The sequence below is a fragment of the Macaca nemestrina genome, chromosome 4, assembly GCF_043159975.1.
Source record: "Macaca nemestrina isolate mMacNem1 chromosome 4, mMacNem.hap1, whole genome shotgun sequence".
In the NCBI taxonomy this organism is placed as follows: Eukaryota; Metazoa; Chordata; class Mammalia; order Primates; family Cercopithecidae; genus Macaca; species Macaca nemestrina.
The window spans coordinates 143,304,705-143,327,357 of NC_092128.1; the positions used below are offsets into that span (position 1 = coordinate 143,304,705).

General features: G+C 51.4%; 1 protein-coding gene and 1 pseudogene across 2 annotated transcripts; one reads left to right on the plus strand and one right to left on the minus strand.

Moving 5' to 3' along the window:
- Positions 1-873: 873 nt before the first annotated feature.
- Positions 874-18,576, minus strand: LOC105466402 (general transcription factor II-I repeat domain-containing protein 1). 2 transcript variants are annotated; one of them, XM_071095307.1, is made up of 6 exons: positions 14,868-18,576; positions 13,872-13,937; positions 12,566-12,749; positions 3,437-3,486; positions 3,164-3,220; positions 874-1,109 (listed from the first exon to the last, which is right to left on the minus strand). In XM_071095307.1, the coding sequence occupies exons 1-6, from the start codon at positions 14,872-14,874 to the stop codon at positions 1,042-1,044; spliced, it is 432 nt and encodes a 143-aa protein (XP_070951408.1). In that variant the 5' UTR covers positions 14,875-18,576; the 3' UTR covers positions 874-1,041. The 2 variants fall into 2 exon arrangements, with proteins under 2 accessions (XP_070951408.1, XP_070951407.1); XM_071095306.1 differs by having other exon boundaries at positions 875-1,109; positions 3,164-3,265.
- A 2,681-nt stretch (positions 18,577-21,257) lies between these two features.
- LOC139362944 (guanine nucleotide-binding protein subunit alpha-11 pseudogene) lies at positions 21,258-22,291 on the plus strand (annotated as a pseudogene).
- The last annotated feature ends 362 nt before the right edge of the window (positions 22,292-22,653 follow it).

Genomic DNA, 22,653 nt, shown 5'->3' on the forward strand with positions numbered 1-22,653 from the left:
GGGCGGATCACAAGGTCAGGAGATCGAGACCACAGTGAAACCCCGTCTCTACTAAAAATACAAAAAATTAGCCGGGCGCGGTGGCGGGCGCCTGTAGTCCCAGCTACTCAGGAGGCTGAGGCAGGAGAATGGCGGGAACCCGGGAGGCGGAGCTTGCAGTGAGCCGAGATCGCGCCACTGCACTCCAGCCTGGGCAACAGCGTGAGACTCCGTCTCAAAAAAAAAAAAAAAAAAAAAAAAAGCTAACTGTACAAAATGACTTTCCTATATACCATTACTAACCACTTAGCAAACATTATGGAGAAAAAATCAATTTGCAATAGAAACATATAAATCACCTATGGAGAACAAGAGCTTTCAGGATCAATATGAAAAACAGAAAATTGAGAAGCACAAAGGTGTGTCTGCACAGGGTCCCATGCTTGAACTTTAGGGCTTTGTAGCTGCCATCGTGAAATTCTTTTTTGGTTTTGGGTTTTTTTTTTTTTTGTGGGGAGGGAATAGGGTCTGGCTCTGTCACCCAGGCTGTGGAGTGCAGTGGTGCGAACATAACTCGCAGCGGCCTGGACCTCCTGGGCTCAAGCTAGCCTCCCATCTCAGCCACCTGAGTAGCTGAGACTACACGTGTACGCCACTGCACCCAGCTAATTTTTAAATTTTTTATAGAGACAGACTCTCACTATGTTGTCCTGGCTGGGTTTTTTTGTTTGTTTGGTTTTTGGTTTTTTTTTTGAGATGGAGTCTCACTCTGTCACCCAGGCTATAGTGCAGTGGCCCAATCTCAGCTCACTGCAACCTTCGCCTCCTGGGTTCAAGTGATTTTCCTGCCTCAGCCTCCCAAGGAGCTGGGACTACAGGTGTGTGTCACCACGCCCAGTTAATTTTTTGTATTTTTAGTAGAGATGGGGTTTCACCATGTTAGCCAGGATGGTCTTGATCTCCTGAACTCGTGATCCACCTGCCTCGGCCTCCTGAAGTGCTGGGATTACAAGGTGTGAGCCACCATGCCTGGCGGTCCGGGCTGGTCTTAAAGTCTTGGGTTCAAGCAATCCTCCCACCTTGGCTTCCTAATGTGCTGGGATTACAGGCATGAGCCTCCATGCCCCGCTCTGCCAAAAAAAGAAATTTGTACTTAGTTTTTTCCCCCCAGGTTCCTCTGTGTGTTAAAAAAGGTTGAATGGGGAACCTGAAATTCCTCCTTTCCTGCTCTTGGAAATGTAGGGCACTTCCCTTTCTCCACAGTGTCAGTAGACGTTGTGTGGAGACTGAACTTCCAGCCCTGCCTGGTGAGAATGAAGTGTTTGTTCCTGTCCTCTCCACCCTCTCCGTGGTATTGGTCGGGGCTGAGAGGGGAGCCTGGATTTCTACCTCCACCCGTGGTAATGAGGTCGCAACTCCCTTTTCCCACCAGTGTGATGTTGGCTAAAGAATATTTAAATCAGATTGAGAGCCTCCTAATATAACACCCCAAACTTTCAAGATACAATAAAAAAATCACTCACCATCTGAGGGCAGTGGCTCCCACCTGTAATCCCACCACCTTGGGAGGCCAAGGTAGGCGGATCACCTGAGGTCAGGAGTTCATGACCAGCCTAGCCAACATAGCCGAACCTCATCTCTACTAAAAATACAAAAATTAGCTGGGCGTGGTGTTGGGCGCCTGTAATCCCAGCTACTCAGGAGGCTAAGGCAGGAGAATCACTTGAACCCAGGAGGCGGAGGTTGCAATGAATCGAGATCGTGCCACTGCACTCCAGTCTGGGAGACAAAGTGAGACTCTGCCAAAAAAAAAAAAAAAAAAAACCGCAACAAACAAAAAAACACAAAAAGGCCGGGCACAGTACCTCATGCCTGTAATCCTAGCACTTTGGGAGGCTGAGGCGGGCAGATCACCTGAGGTCAGGAGTTCCAGACTAGCCTGGCCAACATGACAAAACCCTGTCTTTACTAAAAGTACAAAAATTAGCCAGGTGTGGTGGTGGGAGCCTGTAGTCCTAGCTACTCAGAAGGCTGAGGCAGGAGAATCGCTTGAACCCGGGAGGCGGAGGTTGCAGTAGGCTGAGATCATGCCATTGTATTCCAGCATGGACAACAAGAATAAAACTCCTTCTCAACAAACAAACAAAAAAGTGCTAGCATGTGCCAGACGGATCCCAGACCACCATCTCGCTCTCTTTTTTTTGTTTTTTGAGACAGTGTCTTGCTCTGTCGCCCAGGCTGGAGTGCAGTGGCACGATCTCAGCTCAATGCAACCTCCGCCTCACAGGTTCAAGCAATTCACCCGCCTCAGCCTCCCAAGTAGCCGGGATCACAGGTGCGCGCCACCTCGCCCGACTAATTATTGTATTTTTTTGGTAGACACGGGTTTTTGCCATGTTGGCCAGGCTGGTCTTGAACTCCTGGCCTTAAGTGATCCATCTGCCTCGGCCTCCCAAAGTGCTAGGATTACAGGCGTGAGCCACTGCACTCGGCCTCTGATTTCTTTTCTTAAAAATAGACATAGAGGGGGAGGGATAGCATTAGGAGATATACCTAATGTAAATGACGAGTTAATGGGTGCAGCACACCAACATGGAACATGTATACATATGTAACAAACCTGCACATTGTGCACATGTACCCTAGAACCTGCATGTTGTGCACATGTACCCTAATTATTACACTTAAAGTATAATAATTTAAAAAATAGGTATAGAGACGGGTTCTATGTTGCCCAGGCTGGTCTTGAACTCTTGGCCTCAAACCATCCTCCCTCCTTGACCTCCCCAAGTGCTGGAATTACAGGCGTGAGGTGCTGCGCCTGCCTCCTATTCTGATTTCAAAGCACTAAGACCACAGCTGATTGCTGAATAAGGAGTGGGCGTGTCAGCTACCTCAATGGGGACGGCCGGCGGTGGGGAGCAGACAGGCTCCTGGGCCCTGTACTCTCCCACCACCCAGTTCCCCCCACCATCCACCTGTAGGCACCCCCTCTCCCCTGGAGTCTCTAACACAGAGCTGGCAGGGTACAGCCGGGCCTGGGCTGCCAACCTGGCTTGCCTGGTTCCTTAGGCCCTGAGGTTGGGGGCCAGCTCCTCCCCACTTCCAGCCTGGCCCTCCAAACCCAAACCAGGTCAAGGTCATGGTGCTGGGACAACAGACCTCCCCCTGAGCTCAACCTTACCTTGAAAGCCCTGTCTCTTCAGGTTCTCGTCCACCAGAGGGTCCCCGGAGTCCCTCTCTGGGGGCAGGGCAGGGGGAGAGAAGCCAAGTGAGGAGGCAGTTCCTGGGACCCAAGATGGCATCGTTAGGGGAAACCCAGTGCGGGGGTGTGGGGAGAATGCCAGGGCCAGGATGGGAGCAGGACAGAGGCAGCAGGAGGAGGGGCTGGTGGCAGAAGCCCTTGGGGCCCTCCCTTGCCCGCCCACACCACAGCCTGCGACCCCACGCTGGGTACCTTGACTCTCCATGATGGGCTCTTGGACTCCCTCACTGAGCAGCTCAGGCCTGGAAAACACAAGTGGGGCTAGAGGTCCCTCCAAGCATCTGTGGGACTGCCCAGCCCTCCCCTCTGGGCCTTGGTCTGCATATCCCTGTAATGGACCCTCCTGGGTCCGCACAGTTCAGGCCTGGAGTCCCTGTCGCCCCATGTGTGGAATCTGGGGGGCTGCGCTGGGCTTGAAGGGTTCAGCTGGGAGTGAGACCCGCCCAGTCCTGAACACAACTGTCTGATATCTCACTCCTGCTCCCAGGACATTGCACGATTGTCACTGCCGGGGATTGGAGCAGGCGGCCTCAGGGGGCCTCCCGTGGAGCTGGTTTAAAGTGTAGAAACGAGGTCTGGTGCAGCAGCTCATGCCTGTAATCCCAGCATTTTGGGAGGCCGAGGAGGATGGATCACTTGAGGTCAGGAGTCTGAGACCAGCCTGGCCAACATGGTGAAACCCATCTCTACTGAAAATACAAAAAATCAGCTGGGTGTGGTGGCAGGCGCCTATAATCCCAGCAAGTCGGGAGGCTGAGGGAGGGAAATCGCTTGAACCCAGGAGGGGGAGGTTGCAGTGAACTGAGATAGCGCCACTGCACTCCAACCTGGGTGACAGAGCAAGACTCTGTCTCTAAATAAATAAATAAATAAATAAAGTGTAGAAACAGTGGGGGCCCACTACATAGCAAGAACTCCAAGCTTCTGGAAAGGTCTGAGATCTATGGCTCACATCTGAGACTGCTGTGTCACTGCAGTCGGGAGCACCAGTGACCAAGCCCAGCTCCGTATTATACTAATGTCTTTAGCTCCACAGACTCCAGAAAGCCTTGCCCGGACATGAGTCAACCTTCTTTATCATAGAGCACTGCTTCTTAAGGCCCCATCTTCAGCACAACTTGTCCCCTTAGAGCAAGCCTGTTGGGGGGCTGGGGTTTGTGGTGGGTAGAGGACACTGGGAAAATCATGCTGGCCAGAGCAGGGCTGTCGGGGGATGGCAGGGTGGGCCATGGAGTGCAGAGGTAATGAACTCTCTGGAGAGGTAATGGACTTGGAGAGGTAATGAGCTCTCTGTCATAGGGGTAATCAAGCAGCAGCACCTAGGAGTCTCTGCCTGGGAGTGAGACCAAGGGCCAAACTCTTAGGGAGGGCACCCCCTGGGTCCCCAGTAGATGAGGATTTGGTGCCCACTCTGGCGGTGGGCTTCTGTACAGTGCCAGGCACAGAGCTGAGGTCACGGGGCCAGGGCTGGGAGTGGGAAGCATAGCCCTGCCTTGAACCACAGTCTCGGGAGCTAGAAAAGGCTTCGGACTGCATTTAGGCCCCTCCTGTTTATGGGAGAACTCAGGTTCCGAAAGGGGAAGCGAGTTCCCAACAGTAACCTCAGAGAGGCCGAAGCTGGGCAGAGCCCCTGAGTCCAGGTCCAAGTAGTGACAGTGGTTCTGCTTAAATAGCACAGCCGGCTGCCAAGGCCACGGGGAGTAACAGGAGGAGCTGGCCTCAAACCCACCAGACGGCCTCTCCCGTCGGCCACTGCGCTAACCTGCCTCCCTTTCCAAATGACAGGTGGAGAAAGCCATCGTGACTTTAAAAACTGCTCATGGCTGGGCGCGGTGGCTCAACCTGTAATCCCAGCACTTTGGGAGGCTGAGGCAAGGGGATCGCTTTGAGCCCAGGAGTTTGAGACCAGCTTGGGCAACATAGCGAGACTCCCCTTCTCTATAAAAAATGTAAAAATTAGCCAGGTGTGGTGGCGTGCTCCTGCCGTCCCAGCTACTCAGGAGGCTGAGGCAGGATTGCTTGAGCCCCGGAGTTTAAGGCTGCAGTGAGTTATGACTGTGACACTCCAGCTTGGGCTACAGAAAGACCCGTCTCTTAAAACAAATGCTTATGGCCAGGCATGGTGGCTCACACCTGTAATCCCAGCTACTTGGGAGGCTGAGGCAGGAGAGTTGCTTAAACCTGGAAGGTGAAGGCTGCAGTGAGCCGAGATGGTACCACTGTACTCCAGCCTGGGTGACAGAGCGAGACTCTGTCTCAAAAAAATCCACAAAAGGCCGGGCATGGTGGTTCACGCCTCTAATCCCAGCACTTTGGGAGGCCAAGGTGGACAGATCACTTGAGGCCAGCCTGGCCAACATGGTGAAACCCCGTCTCTACTAAAAATACAAAATTTAGCCAGGCGTAGTGACATGAGCCTGTTATCCCAGCTACTCAGGAGGCTGAGGCAGGGGAATCGCTTGAACCCGGGAGGCGGATGTTGCAGTGAGCCGAGATCACGCCACTGTACTCCAGCCTGGGCAACAGAGTGAGTGAGACTCTCTCAAAAACTAGGGAAAAAAACCACAAAAACAAAAAACCAACGCTCATGAGCACGAGATGTCTCTGCACAGAACCATAGAAAATGTCACTCATGAGGACTTGCTGTTGAATGGGCACCTAACCTCAAGCTGCCCGGGTGCCCCTGGTTTATGCTTTGAGGGAGTGGGCGTTGAAAGCAAAAACCAAAACAAAAACCAGAATGAGAGCCTGTCTCTAAGAACTTTTAAAAAATAAAATAACATTCAAACTCTTTTTTTTTTTTTTTTTTTGAGACGGAGTCTCGCTCTGTCGCCCAGGCTGGAGTGCAGTGGCCGGATCTCAGCTCACTGCAAGCTCCGCCTCCCGGGTTCACGCCATTCTCCTGCCTCAGCCTCCCGAGTAGCTGGGACTACAGGCGCCCGCCACCTCACCCGGCTACTTTTTTTGTATTTTTTAGTAGAGACGGGGTTTCACTGTGTTAGCCAGGATGGTCTCGATCTCCTGACCTCGTGATCCGCCCGTCTCGGCCTCCCAAAGTGCTGGGATTACAGGCTTGAGCCACCGCGCCCGGCCTCAAACTCTTTAAGCTGGCCCCAAACCCATGTGATCTGGCCCCTGCCCACCTTTTTATTTTTCTTTTAATTAATTTATTAATTTATTAATTTATTTATTTATTTTTGAGACAGAGTTTTTTTTTTTGCTCTTGTCACCCAGGCTGGAGTGCAGTGGCACAATCTCAGCTCTCTGCAACCTCTGCCTCCCAGGTTCAAGCAATTCTCCTGCCTCAGTCTCCTGAGTAGCTGGGATTACAGATTACAGGCCCCCCTCACCCCCCATGCCTGGCCAATTTTTGTATTTTTAGAGACGGGGTTGCACCGTGTTGGCCAGGCTGGTCTTGGACTTCGGACCTCAGGTGATCCACCTTCCTCAGCCTCCCAAAGTGCTGGAATTACAGGCGTGAGCCACTACTCCTGACCTGTTTTTCTTTTTTATAGAGGTAAGGTCTCACTATGCTGCCTAGGCTATTCTCAAACTCCTGAGCTCAAGCAATCCTCCCACCTCAGCCTCCCAAAGTGGTAGGATTACAGGCGTGGACCACCGTGCCTGGTCCCTTGCTACCTCTTTGGCCTCAATCTCACCATCCTTCCCTCACTCAGCCTGCAGCAGCTACAAGGGCACCTTGCGAGCCTTCAAACACACAAGCACGTTCTTGCCTTAGGGACTTTGCATGACTTTTTCTCTGTCCCCACAGTCTTTTTTTTTTTTTTTGAGACAGAGTCTCCCTCTGTCACCCAGGCTGGAGTGCAATGGCATGATCTCGGCTCACTGCAACCTCCACCTCCTGGGTTCAAGCGATTCTCCTGCTTCAGCCTCCTGAATAGCTGGGATTACAGGCACACACGACCACGCCAGGCTAATTTTTGTATTTTTAGTAGAGACGGGGTTTCACCATGTTGGTCAGGTCAAGGTCTCAAACTCTTGACCTCATGATCTGCCTGCCTCAGCCTCCCAACGTGCTGGGATTACAGGCGTGAGCCACTGCGCCTGGCCTGCTCCCACACTCTTTATGCACCACCTGGCTGGCCCTCTCCCTTCATTGGGTCACTGCTCCAGTGTCACCTCCTTATCCAGGTTCCTCCTGTCCCTCTCTCCCCCTCACTCTGAGTTACGTCCTGTCACAGCAGTTATCTCTACCTGACATGATACTGTGATTTTGTCTGGGTGACATCAGCAACTCCAGGGCAGGACTTGGTGGCATTTACCACTGGGCTGCAAGCCTGGGACCCGGCAAGCGCCCAGGATGGTTTTTTAGTTTGTTTGTCTCTTTGTATTTTATTTGTTTATATATATATATATATTTATTTATTTATTTTGAGAAGGAGTCTTGCTCTGTCGCCCAGGCTGGAGTGCAGTAATGTGATCTCAGCTCACTGCAAGCTCCACCTCCCAGATTCAAGTGATTCTTGAGCCTCAGCCTCCTGAGGAGCTGGGACTGCAGGTGAGCACCACCACCCCCAGCTAATTTTTGGTATTTTTAGTAGAGATAGGGTTTCACCATGTTGGCCAGGCTGGTTTCGAACTCTTGACCTCAAGTGATCCATCTGCCTTGGCCTCCCACAGTGCTGGGATTACATGTGTGAGCCAGCACGCCCGGCCTCTCTTTGTATTTTTAAAGGGATGAGGTCTTGCTCTGTCCCCAGGCTGGAGTGCAGTGGTGCCATCATAGCTCACTGGACCTTCACATAGCAGCCTGGACCTTCTGTGCCTAAGCGATTCTTCCACCTTCCGCCTCAGCCTCCCAAGTATCTGGGACTACAGGCACATACCACTGCACCTGGCTAATTTTTTTAATTTTAAAAATAAAATAGAGACGGGGTCACTATGTTGACCAGGCTGGTCTTGAACTCCTGGCCTCAAGTGACCCTCCCGTTTTGTCCTCCCAAAGTGCTGGGATTACAGGTGTGAGAATTTTTTAATTTTTTTGTGGAGATGGGGTCTTGATACAGTGCCCAAGCTGGTCTCAAACTCCTGGGCTCAAGCGATCCTCCTGTCTGGGCCTATTACAGGCGTGAGCCGTCATGCCCAGCCAGAATGTAATTACTTTTTTTTTTTTTGAGACAGGGTCTTACTCTGTCACCCAAACTGGAGTGCAGTGGTGCGATCATGGCTCACTGCAGCCTCAACCTCCTGGCTCAAGTGATCCTCCCACCTCAGCCTCCTGAGTAGCTGGGACTACAGGTGCATGCCACCAAGCCTAGCTTTTTTTTTTTTTTTTTTTTTTTTTTTGAGACAGAGTCTCGCTCTGTTGCCCAGGCTGGAGTGCAGTGGCCGGATCTCAGCTCACTGCAAGCTCCGCCTCCCGGGTTCCCGCCATTCTCCTGCCTCAGCCTCCCGAGCAGCTGGGACTACAGGCACCCGCCACCTCGCCCGGCTAGCTTTTTGTATTTTTTTAGTAGAGACAGTGTTTCACCGTGTTAGCCAGGATGGTCTCGATCTCCTGACCTCGTGATCCGCCCGTCTCGGCCTCCCAAAGTGCTGGGATTACAGGCTTGAGCCACCGCGCCCAGCCTATTTTTTTTTTTTTTTCCCCTAGAGATGTGGTTTCACCACATTGCTCATGCTGGGAATCTGTTGAAGGAAACTCTCCTTCAACCAGTACAGTACTATACATGTATACAGTAGAGCCAATTACTGTGCTATAATTACACATATTCTCTTGTGAATCTTTATTTCCCTATATTTTCATACATCTGATGGGTTATACGTCTATCACAAGTTTATCCTTAAACCGCCTGAAATGCAATCTTCCCTTTTTATTTATTTATTTGTTATTTTTTGAGACAAGAGTGTCACTCTGTCCCCCAGGCTGAAATGCGGGGGTGCGATCTCGGCTCACTGCAACCTCCGCTTCTCGAGTTCAAGTGATTCTCCTGTCTTCGCCTCTTGAGTAGCTGGGATTACAGGTGCATGCCACTATGCCTGGCTAATTTTATTTTTTTTTTTTTGAGATGGAGTTTTGCTCTTGTTGCCCAGGCTGGAGTGCAGTGGCGCGATCTTGGCTCACTGCAACTTCTGCCTCCTGGGTTCAAGCAATTCTTCTGCCTCAGCCTCTCGAGTAGCTGGGATTACAGGCACCCACCACCACACCCGGCTAACTTTGTTTTTTTGTTTGTTTGTTTTTTATTTTTGAGATGGAGTCTCGCTCTATTGCCCAGGCTGGAGTGCAGTGGCGCAATCTTGGCTCACTCTAAGCCCCGCCTCCCAGGTTCACGCCATTCTCCTGCCTCAGCTTCCCAAATAGCTGGGACTACAGGTGCCTACTACCACACCCGGCTACCTTTTTGTATTTTTAACAGAGGCGGGGTTTCACCGTGTTAGCCAGGATGGTCTCAATCTCCTGACCTCGTGATCTGCCCACCTCGGCCTCCCAAAGTGCTGGGATTGCAGGCGTGAGCCACCACGCCTGGCCTAATTTTGTAGTTTTTAGTAGAGATGGGGTTTCTCCATATTGGTCAGGCTGGTTTCGAACTCCTGACCTCAGGTGATCCGCCTACCTTGGCCTTTCAAAGTGCTGGGATTACAGGTGTGAGCCACCGCGCCTGGCCTTCATTTCTGTATTTTTAGTAGTCCTGATCTCAAATTATCTGCCCACCTCAGCCTCCCAAAGTGCTGGGATTACAGGCATGAGCCACTGTGCCCAGTTCAATCTTCCTTTTAATATGCCCAGACACACCAGGTATGTGGCTGCATTTCATCCTGGTCTGCTGAAGCCTTTGATTCTACTGCACAAATCACAACTCTTGCTCTCCAGCCCTGTTGTGTAGCTTTTCGCTATCTGCTCTTTGTGTGTCATGGAGCAGCAGCCTCCCTCCTGGCATAGAGCAGGCCCTGCAGAAGAGCTCCCTGTCCGAGCGGGTCTCCTCGCCACTGTATGCTAAAATGACACTGTGAGTCTCCCAGTTTGAGAACCATCTATTCCCCTGGAGGAATAAACCCTTAAGAGTCTCTTCTTTCTTGCCACTTTCAAGCAAACCAAGCATAATTTTTTCTTTTCTGTTTTTTTTTTTTTTTTTTTTTTTTTTGAGACAGGGTCTTACTCTGTTCCCCAGGCTGGAGTGTAGTGGCGTGATCTCAGCTCAATGCAACCTCCGCCTCCTGGGTTCTAGTGATTCTTGTGCCTCAGTCTCCTGACGACAGGGAGATTACAGCTGGGAATGCAGGCGTGAGCCACCACGCCTGGCTAATTTGTATATTTTTAGTAGAGACAGGCTCTCACCATGTTGGCCAGGCTGGTCTCAAACTCCTGACCTCAAGTGCCCGCCTTGGCCTCCCGAAGTGCTGGGATTACAGGCATGAGGCATCGTGCCCAGCCGTAAACCAAGCCTAAATGTATGCTATTACAGTAACACAGAATTAACAAACACAGAATGGAAATATGATCCTCCCATTCCCTGTTTTGTTGTTTCATTTTTTTGAGGAGGGGTCTTGCTCTGCTACCCAGGCTGGAGTGCAATGGTGCAATCATAGCTCACTGGAGCTTTCAAACCCCTCCTGGGCTTAAGTGATCCTCCCACCTCAGCCTCCTGAATAGCTGAGATTACAGGTGTAACAGGTGTGCACCACCATGCCCAGCTAATTTAAATTTTTTTTAGAGATGGGGTCTCGTTATGTTGCCCATGCTAGTCTTGAACTCCTGGCCTCAAGTGACCCTTCTGCTTCAGCCTCCTGAGTAGCTGAGACTACAGGCATGTGCTGCCACATCAGAGCTTAAAAAAAAAAAAAAATTTGTAGTGACACAGTCTTGCTATGTTGCCCAGGCTGGTCTTGAACTCCTGGACTCAAGCAATCCTCCCACCTCAGCTTCCCAAAGTGCCAGGATTATAGGCATGAGCCACTGTTCCTGAAATCCCCCACCACATTTTTACTCAATAACTGCCACCACCTTCTCCAAAGGGACTTTTTATCCTAGCTGGGCACACATGGTGTATCCACGGATGCTGCCCTGGGCCCTCACTGGCAAAAACACAACATGCTCAAGGAAACAGAAAGAGCCTGGAGAAGCTACTGCCAGACTTTCCCATCCTGGGACGATGGGACATTGCCCCCAGCCCCTGGCCCAGGACACCAACACGCCAGCCTGGAGAACCCGTGAGCTGATGGGACGTTCCCATTCTGCATCTGGACAAACTGAACACTGCTCTCCTGAGACTGTGAAAGGGGTCAGCTCAGTGACTTTGGGTCTGGCAGGCCTGGGGAGCCTCATGTCTGCCAACTGCAGCCAAACCCCATCTAACACCTTGCTGTCAAAAAAAAAAAAAAAAAAAAAAAAAGGTGAAAAGAAAAGGGGCCTGGTGCGGTGGCTCACGCCTATAATCCCAGCACTTTGGAAGGCTAAGGTGGCTGGATCACTTGAGGTCAGTAGATCAAGACCAGCCTGGCCAACATGGTGAAACCCCATCTCTGCTAAAAATACAAAAATTAGCCAGGCGTGGTGGCCGGCACCTGTAGTCTCAGCTACTCGAGAGGCTGAGTCAGGAGAATCATTTGAACCCAGGAGGCTGTGGTTGCAGTGAGCCAAGATCGCACCACTGCACTCCAGCCTGGGAGACAGAGGTGAGACTCTGTCTAAAGAAAAAAAAAAAGAAAAGAAATAGTAGCCAGGCATGGTGGCTCACGCCTGTAATCACTTTGGGAGGACCAGGCAGGAGATGGCTTGAGTCCAGGAGTTTGAGAACAGTCTGGGCAATGTGGCCAGACCCTCTCTCTAAAAAAATTAAATAAATAAATAAATAAATAAATAAATAAATAAATAAATAAATAAATTAGCTGGGCATGGGCCGGGCGCGGTGGCTCAAGCCTGTAATCCCAGCACTTTGGGAGGCCGAGACGGGCAGATCACGAGGTCAGGAGATTGAGACCATCCTGGCTAACACAGTGAAACCCCGTCTCTACTAAAAAAAAATACAAAAAACTAGCCGGGCCAGGTGGCGGGCGCCTGTAGTCCCAGCTACTCGGGAGGCTGAGGCAGGAGAATGGTGTAAACCCGGGAGATGGAGGTTGCAGTGAGCTGAGATCCGGCCACTGCACTCCAGCCTGGGCGACAGAGTGAGACTCCGTCTCAAAAAATATATAAAAATAAATAAATAAATAATTTAGCTGGGCATGGTGACACACACCTGTGGTCCCAGCTATTGGTGTGGCTGAGGCACAATAGTCGCTTGATGGCAGTTCGGTGCTGCTCCTGCCCCTGGGTGCTGAGCAGGCCTGGCGCTGTCTCCTGTGGACCTGGTCGGGCCTTACCTCTTGAAGACAAACTGGATGCTATTGCTGGCCTTCAGAACCTTCTGGAACTTGGCGACCCCAAAGCAGTTGGACCTGCGGAGGGAGATGCCTTCACGCAGCTCCACCACCAACAGCTCCTCCGGGTGCATCAGAAACTTGGAGTACGGCACCTTGACAGGCTCCGAGATGCCAATGGCCTTGGCTGCAGAGACATGGCTGCTGTAAGGCCACCCGGTGCCATGGGGCCAGAAGCCTCAACCCCTGTGTCCTGTGCCTATGTAGGGGGCAAAGCTGCCAGAACCCTTTTGAAGGCCTGCCAGCCTTCCTGGGAGGTGGGCAGAGTGGCCTCCCAGCTTGCAGGAAAGGACCCTGGAGCTCACAGGGCACGTGACTTGTCTCAGGTCACAGAGCCACTGAACAGCAGAGCCAGGGGATAAGAACTCAACCCATGCTTACCCCAAGGCCCATGCTGGGTCCATGCCCTCATGCCCAGGCAGCACAGAAGTCACCACTAATGGCTGCTGAGATTCGGCATTATCTCCCCCTAAGTCCACTTGACCTCACCCTTCCAGTAAGGCCCCTCCAGTGTCCCTCCTGCCACCACAGGCAACCCCACACGCTGGTGTGGCCCAACACCACGCCGTGGAATGAGCCTGATCTCTGCCACTGAGTAGTGTGGGGCCTTGGATGAGCCACACCCCTTTACCAGGCCTCAGTTCTCTTCATCTGTAAAGTGGGTCTTAAGACATGGGGATTTTGTGAGATGGGATACAACAACATGGGGGGCTGGGCACGGTGGCTCATGCCTATCATCCCTGCACTTTGGGAGGCAGAGGCGGGCGGATTGCTTGAGGTCAGGCGTTCAAGACCAGCCTGGCCAACACAGTGAAGCCCTGTCTCTATCAAAAATACAAAAATTAGCTGGGCGTGGTGGCGGCCACCTATAATCCCAGCTACTCGGGAGAGTGAGGCAGGAGAATCGCTTGAACCTGGGAGGCAGAGGTTTCAGTGAGCCGACATTGTGCCACTGCACTCCAGCCTGGATGACAGAGTGAGACTCTGTCTCAAAACAAAAAAACAAAACAAAACAAAAAAACATGGGGAAGCACCTAGCCTCATGCCTGGCACACCACTGAGGTTAATCTTATCTTATTCTTTTCTTTTTAAGGAGGGTCCCAGCTCCTCCCTTCTCTCCCTCCCTTGTCCCTGCCCAGAGAGCAGCTCAGATGGGAGCAGGCAAGGGGATGGGTCCAAAGTCCTTCTGCAAACAGGGCAGCTGGAGGGGGCCGGGATGCCCCCAGACCCTGTCCCACTTGTTGCTCACTGTAATGTGTGTTGACGAGCAGCTCCACCTGCTTCCACAGGGGCTGGATCACGTCACTGTGGCTGTCTGGAAGGCAAAAGGCAGTCTGTTGAGGCTTTTTGGTGGCAGCTTCTTGGCTGATGTTCCTGCTCTGCTGGTACCAAGATTGGCCCTGTGGTGGGATCTTGGAATGGGGGAAGGCTGGGGCAGTGGCGGTGGATAACTTATTTCTTCAGAAATGTCACACGCAGACAGATCCACAATTCCTGGGCTCACAATCTTGTTTGTGAAATCAAATCTAGGGCACCACCGGTCTAAATGAAGATTTGGAAGGTTCTGTGTACTAGCAGTGACCATGGGTCTTTCTAGGTATGTGACTGAGTATAGTACGTGACTGAGAACTAGTGGGTACACACTAAGCCTGTGAATTGAGCACGCCGCCACCAGGTGGCAGTGGAACTGTGTTAAGACTTCCTGGTTCCTCCAGCCAGGCTGGGTTCTCTCCTTTGACACTCACTCATTCCATTCCAGGGTACTCCAGAGGTGAAACAGACCCACCCTCACCTTGGCCTCCCTCTCTCTCTGTCCTACTTCCATTCTCAGCAGGGTGGGAATTCTCATGTTCCTCAGAATGGGCGTGTCTGCTGGACACAGCCAATTTTGTGCTTTCAGGCCTCTATTCTACTTGTTCAGATAGAGGAGGCTCAGTTCCCAGTCTTAAAACCTTTGCGGAAGGCAGCAGGGTGTGTAATGAAAACAAAGCCTTGTAATTTCCCTTAGCAGTGGGAACCGCTCGCAGCTCTGACCAGGTACCTCCTAAAGACCTTCTGGAAGACGGGTCTTTAAATCTCCTCCCACCTCAGGCAGCCCACAGGACTCCCATCCCCAAACCAGGGTGCTGGAGAGAGATGGGATGGAGAGAAGGAAGAGACCCCGAGGCCAAGGGGAGGTGGAGGGCAGGGGAGAAGAGATGGGGTGGGGGTGGGCATAAAATGTGGGGGGTAGACAGGGCCTCACCCTCCATGGGCCACTCCTCGGGCTAAGGGTCCTCACTTGGACCTTTGTCTAAAAGAGAACAGAGGACGCCGGGAAGCCACGTTCATCATCTCCTAAGCCACGCACTGCTGACGTCAGACCAGAGAGCTGGGGAATGGCAGGCCAGGGGGCCCCAACTCTGAAGCATGGCACCCACTCCAATGGGCTCAGGGACCCCAATTCCGTACAGGTGCCCACCCTGGCCTTCACACAGAAGCAGGCTGAGAACATTTTGCATGCACCTCCCAAGCTAGTCTGTTTTAGACACCGAGGACACGTGGGAACAAGACAAAGTCCTTGGCCAGGCATGGTGGCTCACGCTTGTCATCCCAGCACTTTGGGAGGCCGAGGTGGGAGGCCAGGAGTTCGAGACTAGCCTGGCCAACATCGGGAAACACCGTGTCTACTAAAAATACAAAAATTGGCCGGGCCTGGTGGTAGGCACCTGTAATCCCAGCTACTTGGGAGGCTGAGACAGGAGAATCACCTGAACCTGGGAGGTCCCGTCTAAAAAAAAAAAATTCCAGGTGAGAACACGGGACAATTTGTTTAAAATTGTCATCACATGAGTTAGCACATAGAAAAAAAAACATACAAAAGGGTAGATACTAGGAATACTAGTGGTTGCCTGAGGAGGATGTGACCAGAGCTTTTTCCTTCACATGTTACATATTTTTTGTTTTGTTTTGCTTTGTTTTAAGAGACAGGGTCTTGCTCTGTTGCCCAGGCTGGAGTACAGTGGTGCAATCACAGCCCACTGCAGCCTTAACCTCTTGGGCTCAAGCAAATCTCCCACCTCAGCCTCCCGAATAGTTGGGACTACAGGTATGTACCACCACATCCAGTTAATTGTTTTATTTTTTTGTAGAGATGGGATCTTGCTATGCTGCCCAGGCTGGTTGTAAACTCCTAGGATCAAGTGATCCACCTGCCTCAGTCTCCTCAGTAGCTGAAACTAGAGGCGTGCGTCACCACAGCTGGCTACTTTTAAAATTTTTTTGCAGAGAAAGGGTTTCACCATGTTGCCCAAGCTGGTCTCGAACTCCTGGGCTCAAGTGATCCTCCCACGTTGGCCTCCCAAAGTGCTAGGATTACAGACATGAGCCACTGTACCTGCTCAATGTATTACACAGTTCTGTATCATTTAACTGTTTCATATCATACATGTGTAAACAGAAAAAGCACACACATGCAAAATCCTCTAATCCATGGTGGTCCTGGACATCTCAGAATTTTCTTTTTTTGTTGTTGTTTTGTTTTTTTTGAGACAGAGTCTCGCTCTGTCACCCAGGCTGGAGCACAGTGGTACAGTCTCAGCTCACTGCTACCTGCGCCTCCTGGGTTCAAGCGATTCTTCTGCCTCAGCCTCCCGAGTAGCTGGGATTATAGGCATGCATCACCATCAGAATTTTCTTTTTCTTTTTTCTAGACAGAGTTTCGCTCTTGTCACCCAGGCTGGAGTACAGTGGTGCGATCTTGGCTCACTGTAACCTCCGCCCCCTGGGTTCAAGTGATTCTCCTGCCTCAGCCTCCCAAATAGCAGGGATTAGAGGTGCATGCCATTATGCCCAGCTAATTTTGTATTTTTAGTGGAGACGGGGTTTCACCATGTTGGCCAGGCTGGTCTCGAACTCCTGACGTCAGGTGATCCACCCGCCTTGGCCTCCCAAAGTGCTGGGGTTATAGGCGTGAGCTACCACACCCAGCCATAATTTTCTTAATTCATCGAGTTTGACTGGGGTGCCTGGGAAGGAGCCCTGCATGGGAAACGTGTTCCAGCCCAAGGCTGTGTGACCTGTGTGGGGAGGTGGCTGAGCCTGACTGAGCTTGTGTTCTGCTCTGTGAAACAAACAGCAATGGTGCTATGCTCATCCAAGGTCCCCAGCCCCTGCAGTGCCACCCAGCCTCTGGCTGTGAGTGCTGCGTGGAGGCTTCTATGGTGTTTTCTAATGCCACTGCGAAACCCAGCTGGGTGCCATGTCAATTCCTTAGCTGCCACGCCATGCTGTCATCTCAGCCTGAGCTTGGCGTCAACCAAACTCTCTGGATAGCTACACCACAGACTGCTGTCAAGTCTAGTCATGCCCAGTTCGTGCTGGACAAAGCATAGTTTTTTTCCTTCATTACCAAAGTATTAGAAGTGCATCATAACTGATTTAGAAAATAAACGCAAATCAGTTTGCCTAGCACTGCTACTGTTTTGCCATACCCTTGTTTTTCCCCAGTGATTACATTTGAAACACAGTTGTAAGCAAAGCACAATCAAATTTTCTTCTTTTGCTTAGTGTTACATCCTAAGCATCCTTCCTTGTTGCCTATTTTTGTTTGTTTGTTTGTTTGTTTCTGAGATAGAGTTTCACTCTGTTGACCTGGCTGGAGTGCAGTGGCGCGATCTCGGCTGCAAACTCCGCCTCCCAAGGTAGAGTGTACAGAAAAATGTACCTTCCTGATAAGCAAAAATTGTAACATTTCCAGAGTGCAATTCAGCACAGTATGTCGTGAGCCTTAAAAATCTTTTTAGGCTGGGAGTGGTGGTGGCTCATACCTGTAATCCCAGCACTTTGGGAGGCTGAGGCAGGAGGACCACTTGAGCTCAGGAGTTTAAGACCAGCCTGGGCAATACAGTGAGACCGCATCTCTACAAAAAATTTTTAAAAATATTATTTGGGCTTGGTGGTACACACCTGTAGTTCTAGCTACTCAGAAGGCTGAGGTTGGAGGATTGCTTGCACAGCCCAGAAGGTTGAAGCTACAGTGAGCTGTGGTCACAGCACTGCACTCCAGTCTGAGTGACAGAGTGACTCTGCCTCAAAAAAAAAAAAAAAAAAAAATTTTACTTTTTGGCACACTAACTCCATTTCTAGACATCTATCCTAAGATAATAATCAAAAACATATAAAAAATGCACATACAAATATTGACTATAGGAATAAAAGATTTCATTGTTTACATTGTACAGGTGAATGTTTAAATTATGGTACACCCATTGGTGTTATTTATTTTTAAAAATTTTGAAGTATAACTATGTAGAAAACTGTCCTAGCATAATGTTAAGCATGGTTCCAAATGTGTTTCAAAATCTGATGCAAAGCACACAGAAGGCAGGCAGGTGGGAAGGAAGGATGGGGGAAAGAAAGAAAGGAACAATGAAAAGAAGAAAAAGGAAGGAAGAAAGAAAGAAAGAAGAAGGAAAGAAAAGAAAGAGAAAGAGAAAGGAAGGAAGGAACATAGGGAGGGAAGAGGAAGGAAGGAAGATAGGGAGGGAAGAGGAAGGAAGGAATGAAGGGAGGAAGAGAGGAAGGGAGGGAAGAAAGAAAAAGAAGAAAGGAAGGAAAAAGGAAAGGAAAAAGAAAGAAAAATGAAAGAAAAGAAGCAAAGAAAGTAGGAAGGAGAGAAAGGAAAGAAATAGGAAGGTAGGCCGGGCGCGGTGGCTCAAGCCTGTAATCCCAGCACTTTGGGAGGCCGAGACGGGCGGATCACGAGGTCAGGAGATCGAGACCATCCTGGCTAACACAATGAAACCCCGTCTCTACTAAAAATACAAAAAAATTAGCCGGGCGAGGTGGCGGGCGCCTGTAGTCCCAGCTACTCGGGAGGCTGAGGCAGGAGAATGGCGTAAACCCGGGAGGCGGAGCTTGCAGTGAGCCGAGATAGCGCCACTGCACTCCAGCCTGGGTGACAGAGCGAGACTCCGTCTCAAAAAAAAAAAAAAAAAAAAGAAATAGGAAGGTAGTGAAGGAGGGAGGGAGGAAGGAAGGAAAGAAAAGAGAAAATGGGAAAAAAAAGCAAAATCTTAGCAGTAGTTACCATTGGGTTTGAGGGATAGAGGTGCTTTTAATTTTCCTTTTTAATATTCTCTAAATTTGCTATAGGGGTAGAATCATCCCCTTCTGGCAGGTTCTGAGACTTGTCTGTCCTTACTGGAATAATGAGTTGAGCCTGATGCAGTGGCTCACGCCTGTAATTCTAGAACTTTGGGAGGCTGAGGTAGGTGGATCACAAGGTCAGGAGATTGAAACTCTCCTGGCTAACATGATGAAACCCCATCTCTATTAAAAATACAAAAAAATTAGCCAGGCATGGTGGCATGTGCCTGTCATCCCAGCTACTCAGGAGGCTGAGGCAGGAGAATGGCTGAAATCCGAGAGGTGGAGGTTGCAGTGAGCCGAGATCACACCACTGCACTGCAGTCTGGGTGACAGAGCGAGACTCCATCTCAAAAAAAAAAAAAAAAAAAAAAAAGTGAGTTGTTTGCGGGGTAGGTATCTGGTTTACATTTCCTCTATAGAACTGCGCATCTGCAGAATGCTTTCACTGCCAGAGAAAATTGCTTGCTCCCTTAATAAAAAGTCAATGAAGCTGAAAGAAATCTACTTCTTGGATTTGGGGTGGAAGCCCGAAGACTGGTAAGCATTTTTAAATACCGAGGAAACTCACCAAGGCACTGAGAGGGGACGGTTGTCAGGATGGACCTGAAATTCTCATGACATTTGCTGTGGGGATGGTGGGCAGGGCCTTTAGTCACTGTCTCCTGATTTGAAAAGTTAGAAGGGTGAATGAATGCACAGGACCATGATTTCAAGTGGAAACGTTATCACTTTGTAAATAATAGCAACTCATCCTGAACTCCCTACCTTGTCTGGTGAATGTAGATGAATCCATCAATGGGGGGCTGGGCTAGATGCACTTCCTTTCACACTGCGTTAATTCTGTGCCCTAAGGCCAGGCACAGTGCCTCACACCTGTAATCCCAGCACTTCAGGAGGCTGAGGCAGAAGGATCACTGGAAGCTCAGGAGTTTGAGACCAGACTGGGCAACATAGTGAGATCCCACCTCTACAAAAAATAAAATGAAAATAAAGTTCTATGCCCTAAATCTCTGTCCAGCTCAGGCTACATATCTGTAGTGCTGATGGGCCTGCAAGCACACACAGGTTCTGGACCTTGTCTTCAGTTTATTTACAATCCAGTGGAAATGGAAAAACATGAAAAGATGCCAAGCACAGTGGCATGTGCATGTCATCGCAGCTCCTGAGGGGGCTGACACAGGAGGATGGCTTGAGCCTGAGAGTTTGAATCCAGCCTGGGCAACATAGTGAGACTCCCTCTCTTAAAAAAATAGAAAAAGGGCCAGGTGTGGTAGCTCATACCTGTAATCCTAGCACTTTGGGAGGCTGAGGTGGGCAGATCACCTGAGGTCAAGAGTTCAAGACCAGCCTGGCCAACATGGTGAAACCCCATCTCTACTAAAAATAGAAAAAAATTAGCATGGCATGGTGGCATGTGCCTGTAATCCCAGCTACTCCAGAGACTGAGACAGAAGAATAGCTTGAGCCCGGGAGGGAGACGTTGCAGTGAGTCGAGATCACACTAGTGCACTCCAGCCTGGAAGACAGAGTGAGACTCCACCTCCCGGGGGGGGAAAAAATTGCAACTTTTGGCAGGGCATGGTGGCTCATGCCTGTAATCACAGCATTTTGGGAGGCTGAGGCTGGCAGATCACTTGAGGTTAGGACTTCCAGACCAGCCTGGCCAACGTGGTGAAACACAGTTTCTAATAAAAATTAGGCCAGGTGCAGTGGCTCATGCCTGTAACCCCAGCACTTTGGGAGGCCGAGGCGCGGATCACGAGGTCAGGAGATGGAGACCACCCTGGCTAACACGGTGAAAAGCTATCTCTCCTAAACATACAAAAAAAAATTAGCCAGGGCCAGGCGCGGTGGCTCAAGCCTGTAATCCCAGCACTTTGGGAGGCCGAGGCGGGCGGATCACAAGGTCAGGAGATCGAGACCACAGTGAAACCCCGTCTCTACTAAAAATACAAAAAATTAGCCGGGCGCGGTGGCGGGCGCCTGTAGTCCCAGCTACTCAGGAGGCTGAGGCAGGAGAATGGCGGGAACCCGGGAGGCGGAGCTTGCAGTGAGCCGAGATCGCGCCACTGCACTCCAGCCTGGGCAACAGCGTGAGACTCCGTCTCAAAAAAAAAAAAAAAAAATTAGCCAGGTGTGGTGGCGGGCGTCTGTAATCCCAGTTACTTGGGAGGCTGAGGCAGGAGAATCGCTGGAACCCAGGAGGCAGAGGTTACAGTGAGCCGAGATCGCGCCACTGCACTCCAGCCTGGGCAACAGAGTGAGTGAGACTCCGTCTCAAAAAAAAAAACAAAAAACAAAAAACAAAAAAAAACCCAACTCGGGCGCTGTCGCTCGGCTGCAGAGGCTGCGGTTGGCGGTGGCTGCGGCGGCAGCGCAGGCTAAGCGGCAGCGCCGGAGTCCGCGGTTGGCGCTGCCCCAGCGGGGACCCGGCGGCTCGCAGGCAGCGGCCGAGGCGGGGCAGGGAGGGCGGGGGCCGGTGGGCGGCGGCCGGGCCGGTACGATGACTCTGGAGTCCGTGATGGCGCGTTGCCTGAGCGATGAGGTGAAGGAGCGGATCAACGCCGAGATCCAGAAGCAGCTGCAGGGGACAAGCGCGACGCCCGGCGCCAGCTCAAGCTGCTGCTGCTCGGCAGGGGCGAGAGCGGGAAGAGCATCTTCATCAGACGCGAATCGTCCAGGGCGCCTGCTACTGGGAGGAGGCCAAGCGCGGCTTCACCAAGCTCGTCTACCACATCTTCACCGCCACCCAGGCCACGATCCGGGCCGTGGAGATGCTGAACATCCTCCACAAGGAGGAGCAGAACAAGGCCAGTGGCTCCTGATCCGAGAGGTGGACGCAGAGAAGGTGACCACCTTCGAGCATTGGTACGTCAGCGCCATCAGGACCCTGTGGGACGACCCTGGCATCCAGGAGTGCTGCGACCGCAGGCGCCAGTGCCAGCTCTCGGACCCGGCCAAGTACTGCCTGACGGACGCTGCCCGCAGGGCCGCCTCGGGCCACCTGCCCACCCCGCAGGACGCGCTGCGGGGCCGCGTGCCCACCACCGGCATCTTTCGACCTGGAGAGCATCATCTTCAGGATGGTGGATGTGCGGAGACAGCGGTCGGCTCCAGGAAGCGGATCCACTGCTTTGGGAACCTGACGTCCATCCTGTTTCTCGTCACCCTCAGTGAATACGACCAAGTCCTGGCGGAGTCGGACAAGGAGAACCGGGTGGAGGAGAGCAAAGCCCTGTTCCGGACCATCGTCAACTATCCCTGGTTCCAGAACTCCGTCATCCTCTTCCTCAACAAGAAGGACCTGCTGGAGGACAGTATCCTGTACTCGCACCTGGTGGGCTCCGTCCCCGAGCTGGACGGGCCCCAGCGGGACGCCCAGCGGCGCGGGAGTTCATCCTGAAGATGTTCGTGGACACGAACCCCGACGGCGACAAGATCATCTACACGAAGAACATCCGCTTCGTGCTCGCGGCCGTGAAGGGCACCATCCTGCAGCTCAACCTCAAGGAGCACAACCCGGTCTGAAAGCGCCCAGGCCCAGGGAGACCGGACGGAGACAAGGGCCGGGACAAACTTTTCTTCACACCGAGCCCGCGGCTGCCGCCGGGTGGCGCTGCTGAGCCCGGGCCGGGGCCTCTGCCTGCGGAGGAGTTGTCTTTGTTTTGTTTGTTTTTTAATATTTTTAAGAAATGGTTTTTATTTCACAGTTATCAGAGGATGTATATCTCTCCGAACACTTCGCGCGCCTTCTCACCTTTTGTCAACGGGCAAAGGCAGCCTTTTTCCGGCTTTGACTTATGACTGGCTTTTTTCTAAAAAAAAGAAAAAAGAAAAAAAGAAAACACCCAACGAAACATAAAACACACGAGTGCCCCGTGTCCCCAGCGACTCTGGGC